The sequence below is a fragment of the Acanthisitta chloris genome, unplaced genomic scaffold (genome assembly GCF_000695815.1).
Source record: "Acanthisitta chloris isolate BGI_N310 unplaced genomic scaffold, ASM69581v1 scaffold37886, whole genome shotgun sequence".
Taxonomy (NCBI): Eukaryota; Metazoa; Chordata; class Aves; order Passeriformes; family Acanthisittidae; genus Acanthisitta; species Acanthisitta chloris.
This window is the reverse complement of record NW_008677226.1, coordinates 1-12,554: the sequence shown is the minus strand read 5'-3', so window position 1 is coordinate 12,554 and position 12,554 is coordinate 1. Positions and strand designations below refer to the sequence as shown.

Sequence of the window (12,554 nt, the reverse complement as noted above, 5' to 3'; positions counted from 1 at the left end):
TCATCTACCCCTTCCAAAACATGGTAGTGTTTAGAGGGAGTTAACTCGTCCTTAATCCTTATCAGTTTGTCTGTATGATTCAGTCCCTTAATACTAATACAAGCAAACATGATGAAAGAAAAGAGGTGATTTGTGGCTGCCCTGTCTGGCCTGGCTCAGGCAGGAAAGCACATGAAGCCTTTAGCCTGCCCTCATGCAGAAGAGCCTCTGCAGGTCTCCAGAGCTTCAAAGCCCTGCACGCATCAGCCCTGAATAAGGTCTCTGCATGCTGCTGCCTTAGGTGAGATGGCCTTTTTGCTGGCTTGCTGTTGAGGAAATCTGTGTTAGAGACATCCAGTTTCACCCTCTGGGGCCAGTTAACGTGTGGTTTAACTCTTGTCAGTGTTCAGCGTTTGTGAGCTGGCTCTTCTTGCACTCCCTCACACCAATGAGAATGTATTTACCAATGGGAACTCTTTCTCTCTTTATTTTGTTCTCGCTCAGGAGCCCCAAACTACAGTAATCCACAACCCTGATGGAAATAAGGTATTCAGAAAGAATCAACTCCATCTTGCTTTTCCACACCACACATTCCATCCACTACTACTCCACCACAAACTAGGGCCATTCCAGGGATTTATCAAGGAAAATCTCATTCCCACCTTTGTTGCACCTGGTGTCTCTTGAGCCTGTTTCCATCCGTGTTCACCTGCTGTGTGCGTCCTGCTGGCTGCCGAGCTCCCAAAGCTCCTGGGGGAGTTGGTAGCAGTTGACAGAGCTCAGTGCCCTGTGCAGCCCATCTCGGGGAGCCTGGGGTCTCTCTCATTTCAGCCAAAAATGCTGCAGCATAAATAAAACTCAAGAATGCTGTTCTCAGAGTGTGGTGAGATGATCCTGATGAGTTCTATGTGCAGTTGTCACCTTAGACAGAGATGTCATTTCAGTTGATCCCATCTGCTGTTTCTCAGCATGCTTACACACCGTGTCGTGATGTCTTTTGCACAGGACTTTGGTTTTCTTCCATAACATCACTGAGCAGCTTCCAAAAAATGGTCACATTTCAAGTGACCAAAAAGCCTTTTGATTTTTACATGTTTTCTTCACGTTCTTTTCCTTTTCTTGTGTATTGTGATGTTTGTGTCTGGCAGCTGATCCCTAAAATGTGTTTTGTTTTGTTTTGTTTTTTTCATGCATGGACTTGAAAAGGGCCAGGAAAATACCATCCTTTACATATAACACATGTTCCTAGGTTTCCTGGAATGAATTTACTCTTCAACGAGAATTTCACTGTTTGCAGTGTTGACTTAAAGAATTGACATCTCATTTATCTAGTCTTAACTCCCTGTGGTTGTTTCATGAGAGGAGGATTGGATCTGAGTGACAAAACAATGCATGCAGACATCCCTCAAGCATGGAAGTGCTGATGGTGTGTGTTGTGCTTGTGTATCCCCTTCCTTTACGTTCCCTGCCCGACACAGAACTTGTGTTTCCCTGTTACTCCTGTTTCAGCTCCCCAAGTCTGAACTCATAGGCAACAGCAGCCTGTGTTTGCCCACTAGGCTAATCTTCATCCACTAAAGCCCAGAAAACCCAGACAAAATATTGGCATGACTACATCTACTTGATTTAATGCTATAATCTCAGCAATTAAGATACTCAATGTCCCAAAAAGGTCACGGCAAACAAAGGAACCACTTAATGCACAGAGTTCCTCCCAAATTTGTCTGAAAGACTGATCCTTGTAGTATGGCAACTGGAGTGGATGCTTCAGTCTTAGAGGCTACGTCTGCCCTGTGAGCTTTGCATGGTGTTTACAACTTGTATTTGTGAGAGGTTTTCGTTCACTTCTAAGTACCTGATCTAATATTGTAAGTGGTAGAGCATGATCCATCCATGTGGAGTGAAATGCCTAACACCAGCCAGTGCAGGAACAGCATGGTGATTCCTTCAGTTCTCTTTGTGTGTGAATTAATTCCCATAGTTTTACTTATGATGCACATGTTTTGGGTTTTTTTTTAAGGTCGAGTAATGCATTAGCCCTTTGGAACATTCCTTTGGCTCAGCCTTGTGAGGACACAGTAAATAAAGGGCACTGGCAAATTTACCTTTTGCAATTTAATTGTCAAATCCTTTAGAGAGTTAAATACAAACCTAGCCCTATCTTCTCTCTCTCAGATAAAAACAGATCAGTTAATCCTTTTTGTTACTGAGCTGGAATTAAAAAAAGAATAATTATATTCTACTTTTCAGGAAAGTAAAAGCATTTAAAAAATCAAGTTTCAAAACTTTCCAGGTCTTTGAAACTGTCAGATTTGACAGTGTCCTTATGAATTTGCCTGTAATATTTCATGTTTCTGGTCATTCATGAAAGACAGATACAAGATCCTTGCCTTTTTAACAGTGTGGTGGCTTAAGAATAAACTGTCTGATAGATGAGTCATTCCTCTACATGACCGGTTACTCGAAAAACACTCCTACAAAGATGCCTTAGCTTATCAAATCATTGTCATATCTATCAATTCGCCATCTCCTTCAAAAAAAGCAAATATCATAAAACCAGTATAAAATTGAATCTGATCCAATATCCTTAAAATCACTGGGAGGCTTCAGTTTAATGTACATGGCATAAGTCCCATGAGCAGAAAACCAGTTGTAAATTGTAGCATGCAGAGTCTGCATGTTCCAAAGGTGGAACTGGAATGGAATGACTTATTTTGCACAGTTGGATTCATCACTAAGCTTAAAATGGCAAGATCTCCTCCTTGGCTGAGGTAATCCATGTGACATTTCAGATGGACTTTGTACAGTTGGATGTTAAAGAAAAGTTTCCTGTCCATTCCTGTGAAGTAAAAGCATTAGACAGCAGGAAATGTGTTTCTGTTCCCTACTGTAGAGAATGGCAATGTTTGACATCCGTTTCAGGTGGAAATGTCTTAACCAGTGTGTGCCCATTTGTTTGTGAATGACATCCCACCCTGCTTCAAGGCTTTGCATGACTCCTGTGACTAATCCTGTCCTTCTCCAAGGCACGCAAATAAGGCTCGGCTTGTTTTGTACCTTCTACTCATATTTACTTCTCAACAGGAATCAACAGAGAGTTCCAACACAACCATCGAGGATGAGGATGTGAAAGGTAGGATTTTAAGCTGAAACTTTTGGAGAAGCTGTAACATGAGTTTTGTGAGTGTGTTTCATTAGGTCAGAAACCCCTAATGAACCTCAAAAGAGAATAGTCTTTTCCCTTCTTTAAAAGAAATCAGTTTTATGCTCTTCTGTGTTACTTGTGGCACATTTCAGACTTACCTTTGACTTTTCATTTCCCAAAGCACCATTTTCCATGATGCTTTGGGATTAAAACATAAAGTTAATGCTTTTAAACTAAGACACTAGTTCCAGTAATACTAGGAGTAGATTATAAATGTGTGAGTCAGTGCTTTGTAACTCTTAGTTTATGTACTTTTAGCATGTATTTGTGGTTTTGGGTTTGCTTTTTTTTTAATGTCACCATTTTCATTTTTTTGTCACCAGTTTCTGTTCAGATGCCAGTGGTTTTCATGTTTCTCTTTTGTTCTGTTCCAATACTTTCTTTGCTCTCCTTTTATTCTCAAAAAAACTAAAATCAATATTTTTTCCAGACAATTAGTTTTGTAATTTAGCAGATAATATTTTGGTTTCCATTTTTTCCTCTCTAAAGATGTTACTCATACATTTCTGTGATGTTGCTCATATTGCTTTAATAACATGTTTTAAAGCAAAGGGATTGAAGAAAAAAAGAGCATTAGGTTTGTATGTCTCTGATTTATATAAAAGATTGGATTTGGGCCTCAAAGAAAATGTTATATGTACAGGTGATAAAGTGATAGTAAAGACAAAACAGGGAGAATGGATAACAACCTAGTGATGGAGGTTTGAGTTAATGTGAAATGAGAGAACAATTATAGGGATATGCAGCTCATGCATAGGAAAATACGGTGTAATTTACCTTCATTCATAACACTTTGTATTCTTCCTTCAAACTGTTGTGTGTGGTTTAACAGCTAAGCTTATTAAATGGATAATTTAATTACAGGGCCTCTGCATGGTGATGTAATGTGCTGTTGCAGTAGGATTTTGACAAAATTCTGTCAAGCTTTAGCACACAGAATTGTGTCTCAGGGATATGATTATAAAAAAAACAACGATGGAAATAATTTGCCTAATTCTTTTATGTGATTCTGTAGTATCACATTTAAGAGCAGGTTGGGTGGACAAGATACACTGTGTCCTCAGCTCAGAAAAGAGGAGCGATCACAGGTCTGAGAAAAGATGCAGGCTGTGTCCTTCTCTCTGCTGTAGCTCTGTGCCAGATGTGAAATATTTAGCAGCTGAAGTGTTCTGTAATTTATAGGTTCCTTACGTGTTGCTCCATAACAGCAATATAAAGGGTATGAGGTGGACAAGCCAGGGGACAGGATGAGCTGTGGCTGTGCCCCAGAGAGAGTGTGGCACTGTGTGCTTTCTGGACACTGCAGGAGCAGCTGGAGGGTGTTACCTGTGCTTGCAGCAGAGGAGGCAGAGTTTCAGAGAATCAACCAGGTTGGAAAAGACCTCCAAGATCATCGAGTCCAACCCTACCATGGTTACTAGACCATGGCACTAAGTGCCACATCCAGTCTCATCTGGAAAACCTGCAGGGACAGTGAATCCACCACCTCCCTGGGCAGCCCATTCCAATGTCTGATCACTCTCTGCATAAAAAAATCTCTTCCTAATATCCAACCTAAACCTCCCCTGGCAGAGCTTGAGTCTTGTCCTCCTGCTGGTTGCCTGGGAGAAGAGACCAACCCCCACCTGACTCCAACCTCCTGTCAGGGCATTGTGGAGGGTGATAAGGTCTTCCTTGAGCCTCCTCTTCTCCAGGCTAAACAACCCTGGTTGTAGTAGTAGTGTCCTGTTGCTTGTCACCTACTGTGGTGGGAAGGTGGGATGACTGAGAATGAGAGTTTGAGCTGCTGACATCTGGGATGATCACAATAACCTCCTATACTGGCACAGCTGTTTCAGATCCATAACCTAACCCTCGGTGGTACCACTGCCCTCCCCACCAGATACCAGGTGCACATTTTATTACAGTCTGCAGGGATTTCATTTTCTGTTTATTTGAGAGACAAATGTAATCTCCCTGTTATTAATTGCCTGGGAGCTTGCTTGTTGTTCACATTTTAGTATTCCTCTCACACTTCCCATCTTCCCACTGGAGGCTGCTGTTCGGATTGTTTTATTATAAATTAAAGCTAACAGTACCCCCAGGGTCCAATTTGTGGAATGATTCAGGGAATTGGCAGTCCTGCAACCCTGACAGCTATTATAAGCTCAAGCTTCATGCTTTAGCCAAGCACTTAGGAAAGGTTATTTCCCCCCCTACACCAAACTTGACTTCTGCATGTAGGTTTTCTAGGAGAAGAGTGAGAAAGCTGTTCTCTTGTCAGGAACAGCCACTGGAGGTAAAACACTCATGGAGTGACTGGATTTCAGAGGTGGGAGAGAGAATTCTCCCAGATTACTGACTGTCCGGGTCCTTATGTGTATGCTCAAGACGTTTGAGACCTAGAAAAGGAATGTTTTCCACCTTATATAATAAAGAACATTAAAGATGTTTTTGCTTTTCTTCACAGTGTGAAGTACAGCATGGGAAGAGGCTCTCTCCTTCCTGAGAAGGAGAATGGAGATGCCACTCTGTAACTGAAAAGTGTTTCAGCATATGGTTTATAGCATTGCAGTATGATCCACACCTTCCAGGGAATGGCTCTGCAGGGGCATGAGGTCTATGCACTCTGTTCCTCCCCCTGTCAGCCAAACATTGTGCACAGACTGCACAAGAGGTACAAGGTTCCTTCCTTGGCACAGACCACCAGCCCACACATACTGAGAACATTCAGCTCTGCAGCAAGTGCTTTCCTTTTTTTCCATTGATTTGACTCTTTATAGTGTGGGTCATGTGAGTCTGTGTGGGACAGTTGTGTTCTGTGTGCCCTGTGGGTGTGTGCACGTGTCTATGTGAAGGATTATGAATGTTGTGATTCATTAAGAAAGGAGCAATTAAAACTGTCCTACATCAGCTATCACAAATGTGTCTTTAGGGACAGGTCCTTCACTCCTGTCTGTGAGGGAATGCAGAGTGTATTCTCCTCTCCTGTCGGGATCTCACCCTATTTTCACTGTTGAAGTGAAGGTATTTAACTTGAAGACATAAAATCAGGCTTACTTTTTGGGTTTTATTTACTGAAAACCTTAGTGTCTGTAACTTCACTTTGCTTATCTATACATTTACACCTTCTAGGACTGGAACCTATTTCCTTTACTGGAAACAGTGCTTGGCAAACAACAGTGAGCTTTAATCATTGAAGGAATAAGCTATCCTAGAGTCTGAGTCTGAAATGACTTGAAGCTGCAGTTCAGGTTCTCTGCTAACATGAATTTCTGACATTATCCTTTGATCACAGGCTTATCAGCATGAGAGTGATCCCTCCTAAATATGACAGGAGTGGGCAGAAAGAACATACTGAGAACTGGACTGTAGGCAATGCCTTTTACTGGGATTACTTATGGGATTTCTCCATCCTGTAGTAATGAGACTGGAGCAGCATCTCTGTGGTATGAGACTGATATGTTTTTTTAGTCAATGCTGTAGAATACCACCATTATATTTGCCCAGCAATGCCCAGAGACTCCCAGAAAGGTGAGACATGAACTTTGGCATGGGCAGGAGGTCTGGATTTCTCATGGTTCCTTTTTGCCCCTGGAAATGAATTAATGAAATCATTAGTAACAAATGATGATTCCCAATGGGAAAATTGCTGATTCGTAGGTAAATTGTGGCTAATCTATGCTACTTAACACATCTGTAAGGTACATTCCTTTGAAATATTAACCATTCATTTGTTTTCTTATATTTGTATTATATTTTATAGCTGTTGGGTTTATTTTATTTAGCAGTAGAAAAACAGCAATTTAAACTATTTCTTTTGGGACATATGTTCCCCAAAACCCCCTTCAAATTCCTAAGAGCAATTTTCTAAGAACTCTTTCAAAGCCCTCTGTATCTCACACTGGATACAGGGGTAAATCTGCCCTGGCATCTGAACAGAGTCACTTGTGCCTCTGACCTTTACAGCTGTTCTTTGGCACCCACACTGCCCCCTGACAGTACATCATTAACATTGTTTGTGTGCTCAAAGATTTTCTTAAGTTCTTGTTGCTTGTAATTAAATTATCGTTATTTTTCTTTTGGCCTTCTTGTTGTTTTTTTCTTCCTTCACATGTACTTGACCCTCACACAGCTCTCACAAAGGAGGGGGACATGGAGAGGTTGAGTTCCAGCCACCACTCCTCCTCTTCCATTGCTTCTTCATCCCACTGGTCACCACCCTTGCCGTGCCCCAGCGGCCGCTCCTGCTGCCAGTGCCTGCTGAGGAGTCTGATCACACTCTACCTCTTCATCTTTGTTTGTTCATATGTTGTGTTTCTTTCCATCAATTCAGCGGGCAAGTCCATGAGAAATGCAAACTCAGAGAGTCAATCGCTTGAGTCTGAGCTCTCCCACTCCACTCCTTCCTCTGTACTATGTAAGTTGAGAGACAAATCTGTTCAGATGGTCTCGTTTGTCTCTCCTCTTCCCTCCCCACCATCTGACAGTAGCACAGAAAAGGTCAATGCTGTGATCTGTCTGATCCAGGAATGACCTGTTCTTAGGGTTTGGAAAAGTATGGAGTATATTTTGATAGCATAGTTGTATATTTTCATCCATCCATATCATAATTTGATGAATCAGAGTGAATCTCTGGAATCAACAGGCTCTAGGATAAAAGGTGTAATGTGAAAGATGACAAGTCAGATGTCTCACTATCAAAGTTTAAGGTTAAGTGGTGGGATGAGAGAGAAGATCTGATATTATATACACCGTATCTTGATAAAATTCTTGATGCAAGTCCCCTGGAGCATTTCTTGGCTATTAATTGTAAACATATTTTCATCAGCTGTAACAGCAATAGAAATAGGTTTGTGTTTCAGACAGCTGTTTTGCAGAGGTAATCTTTGCTGTAGTTTTCGACTTAGAGAGAGATTTGACTCTCACCTCTGGCTTGGATCCTGGGTAGGCATTCAGGATTAATTACTTGTTGCATTTATGTGTATCATCAAATTGCTTTCTTGAGCATCACGTTGATAAACCAACCTTAAATCTGCTGAGGTAGCAGCATTGATTCACACAACTGAGGAGGTCTGTGATGATTAGTGAATCAACTGCCCTTAGAGGAAATCTTTAGGGTGAAGAGGCTGTGTTTAAGCAGTTAAAATATGAGAGGGAAAGGACTTTGTGTTAGTAGGTGGTAGAACATAAAACACCTGGGTAGATGTTTATAAATTTACTCAGAAACTCCTCAGAGGGAGAGACCTTGTGAGCTGAAACAGGGAATGACTTCCTAGGGATGTAGATTCTACCTCGTGGATTCTGATCCTGCATCCTCTGTGTGTCAGGGCAGTGGCACAGGTAAAGGTGAGGTCCAGGTGGGCCCTTGGGCTGTTTCATTGGGCTGAGACCCTTGTTTTAAATCTGAGTAGAATGTTTAGTAGGTGCAGGTAATGCAAGTGAGGGGAATTAATCCCTGAAGTCAGGGGCTGTCTCCAGCCACAACTGTTGCCAGGTAATGCTCAAAGAGTACCCTTCAAGATAGCATATATCAATATATGGATGACTGTACCTCAGACTAGAGCTACTAATTCTGACAGTGCAAACTGCTCAGAGCCTTAAAAAGTGGAATTAACAGCAGAGACATGGACCTGTGTAACACTGAGAGCTAACATATCAGTAACGTGCCATAAGGCATTTATTCCATGCACAGTGGATGTATATCCCAGGAATATCTGTTATGTGCCCAGCATTTGTAGGTCTGAGTGCTGGCAGCCTCACATTTCTGCACCACTGGGTGCGTAATACTGCAGAGATTACTGTTAATGTTTAAACATAGATGTTTATTACCAGTTCCATTACCAAATTTAGGAATGGTGGCACAGTTTTTTTAAAGATAATGCAATTTTCCTGGGTAATATAGGCAAATACTACATTTATTAGCACTATTATTTGGCAATTATTAGTATTATTACTGTTATCTCCATCTCATTGCTTTATGGCTCATTTAGAAGGATGGACTTGAGGGTTATTATTGATTCCCCACTGTAAAGCACTAGTGCTCAACAACAAGATTTCTCTGAATGTGCAGAGTGATTAGGCAGGAGCACAGCTGAAATAAAAATGTGCACAGCAGCAAAGCCCATTAATGTCTCACTTATCAAGGCTTCATTTCTGGAGAGAGCAGCCAGATTCCATGATTAATGTAACCTGTTGGGAACCACAGTGCAGCACCTTGTAAGTGCAGTGACCGTGACACAGCTTTGGTCTGAGGCTGCAAGTGATTTGTCATTAAAAAATAAACATTTGCCAGCATTGACTACACTATATAAATATTAGTGTCACTTTTTAGTATCAGCCTATAAAGAGCATCTTTAGAAAGAATTGATTTCACCTAAATAAACCATGTAGGGCATGTGACAAGTTGCTTAGCATCAATTTGTCGTGAAGGTTTGAATAGAAGACGCATTGATTTTGTTGGGTCTGATTTGTCAGTACAAGGTGCAGAAGTGCTGGGCGAATTCTTCAAGATAAAAGTCTGCAAGTCATCCATCCATATCATAATTTGATGAACCAGAATGAATCTGTGGGATCCACAGGCTCTGGGAGAAAGATGTAGTGTGTAAGATGACAACTTAGACGTCTCAGTATCAAAGTTTCAGGTTAAGTGGTGGGACGAGAGAGAAGCTCTGGTATTACTTACACTGAGCCTTGCTAAACTTGATGAGAAGTGCCCTGGAGCATGCCTTGTTGTCTGAGGCTCTAGATGGGTCTTATGTAGACCTGAGATTCAGTCAGTACTTTATTCATGCAGCAGCTTCATTTATTTTCTTCACAGAAAAAACTTTCTTTGAATATTTGTGGCATAAGTTGAAAGAGAAATTTTCAGCAGGGAATTTTCAAGTATTCCTGTGAAGAGAATGGCTTGGAAAACCATTCTGTGACATTTGCTGTGTTGCTCTGCTTCTGGGCTAGCAGTTAGTGCTGTAAAGCTGAATGAGTGGTACATCCACACAGCCAGAGTTCATTATACAACATAGCATCAAATCCCTAGTCTCTTCCTCTTTCTTTGGAGACTTTGGTTAACTTCAGTGTACAGAAATAACATCAGTGGCTGTGTGCTTTCCCTCTAGCTGCTGTTTGTTGGGAGGCTGTTCAGGTGAGGAGTGAAGCCACGTTCCCCCTCGCTGTGCCGTTGCATTTGAACAGACCAGTGTCACCTTGATGCTGTTTGAAAACAACGGCACAATGGGTAGGATTTGTCTCCCCTGATTTAACATCCTCCACAGTGTAGATATCTATATTTGAGCTAGTTGTCTAGACTCCCTTTAGTCAATGCAAATAGGTCAGATGAGTCACACTTGTCTTATATCTCTATTTTAGGATATGATGAATTGTGCCCTGAAAGTGCTTTTTCTCTCCATTGACTATAAGGGAGGGGAGTTGAGAGAACAAACTCACTTGTCTGTACTTATACATGTCCAAAATGTTGTGAGTTTAATCCAATGTGAGGTGTACCCAGATATGTAGTTAAGAGTACTGAGTTCTAAGTTTTAAGGGTTTTGCCTTGAGAAACAACATGTGAGCAAGTCAGAAACAAAATCATTTTAATCATCTTCCAGTGCATGTGCAAATCTGGAACCAGGCAGCCTTGTTCTTCTGGGAAGGTGCTTCACTGCTCAACCATTGCAGTACAGTGGTTACTGTAGAGAGGTGCTCCAATGTCTGAATGAGGTGTAAGTGGTTTAAATTATTGTTTCCAGAACAATACTGGTGTCAGTTTTGCATATTACTGCTTGGTGTCAGCAATAAGGCTGTCGGGGAGTTACCAAGGGTTCCTTTTTGCATTTCATGACACATGAAGTTCCTGCTACCTGTGTTTCTGAAGGCTTCACTTTCACATATCTGCAGCTCATTTTTATCATGCACCTTCTCTCTGCAATTAAAATATCAAAATATCCATCATTTCTCTGTGATTCTTGTAGATTGAATTTATAAATATTGTTCAGATCCACAGGAAGGGAGGAAAAGCCACAGAGTTCCCTCCTGGGTAAACAGTTTTGCTGTTATTTTGTATTTTATTTCACAATCTGTGAGACTTCACACAGATGCATCAGAAGGAGTGGGGGCAGCAGGTCAAAAGAGATGATTCTTCCCCTCTACTCTGCTCTTGTGAGACCCACCTGGAATACTGCACACAGTTCTGGTGTCCTCAACATAAGAAGGACATGGAACTATTGGAGCAAGTCCAGAGGAGGTCACAAAGTCAATAAGAGGACTCTGAGTACAGGCTGAGGGAGTTGGGGCTGTTCAGCCTGGAGAAGACTGCATTGCATGGAGACCTCATAGGAACTTCTCAGTATCTGAAGGGGCTACAAGGAGCCAGAGAGGGACTCTGTGTTAGGAACTGATAGGACAAGGGACAAGGGGAAATGGATTTAAACTGAAGGAGAAAATCTAGATTGGATGTGAGGGAAGTTTTTTCCTGTGAGGGTGGTGAGACACTGGCACAAGTTGCCCAGGGATGTGGTGTCTGCCCCAACCCTGGCAGTGTTCATTCCAGGCTGGATGAGCCTTGAGCAACCTGATCTAGTGAGGAGGTGACCCTGCCCAGGGCAGGGACAGTTAGGACTAGGGAATCTGTAAGGTCCATTCCCACCCTTAAATTCTATGATTCTCCTTGTAGGATTAAAGTATTGACAGTGTTAGATGCTTTTTGGTTAAATGGTGTTCTTACCTATGTTGTGTTCTTTAGATTTGGCACTAATAGTGTTCTTTAATTGTGAAAGATAATCCCCCAGCCTGTAGCTGAGCTGGGGGAAAAAGGTAGTGAAACATAGCTAGAGGTTAATGACTCATTTAATGTTAACATATGTACTATAGCAGTGCTGCAGAAATCATTTGAGCTAGTGTTAGAAAATGTTCTGTTTTTTCCTGTCTTATTATTTGGTCTTTTTATAGCTCTTCTTCATAATATTTTTGCTTGAACTGCCTTTGTGTTAGTCATACACCTACCAGCTTGCCTAAGCAGGGTTGTATTTTTTTGAGCTGCTTCAACCTTATTAATTACCTTAACTCACTGACCCTGTGGGGATAAAGGTTCTAGTTACAGAGCAAGTCCCTGGTACTTTCTTTGATGTATTTACTTCCCCATATTCTGAGCAAAGAATGTCGAAGCCACCATCTGTTCCACACAAGTTTGCCATAGCTGCAGTCTGTTTCATTATTAGTTTTGCAAGAAAAAGCCTCAGCTCTTCGGACTTCTCTTAACAATGTTCTTCCCTCACATCTCAGTTGTTTTAAAGGCATCAAATGTGGTTTTTCTCACTCATGCTTTGCTTACAGAGTCTATATGGAAAGCCATAGCCATATGCTAAGAAATGGAATAGATGGGTCAGGCTGTAATATA

The 12,554-nt window shown here is 41.5% G+C and overlaps 1 protein-coding gene across 1 annotated transcript in view; it reads left to right on the top strand.

Moving 5' to 3' along the window:
• The window catches only part of LOC103803837 (calcium/calmodulin-dependent protein kinase type II subunit delta), a gene marked incomplete at its 5' end in the record, with an annotated part of 28,555 nt that extends 25,426 nt beyond the window's left edge, over positions 1–3,129 (top strand). The window contains 2 exons of the mRNA XM_009076413.1: positions 484–525; positions 3,064–3,129. Coding sequence (XP_009074661.1) covers positions 484–525; positions 3,064–3,129 — 108 coding nt within the window. The remainder of the gene's footprint in view (positions 1–483; positions 526–3,063) is intronic.
• Between the last annotated feature and the right edge of the window lie 9,425 nt (positions 3,130–12,554).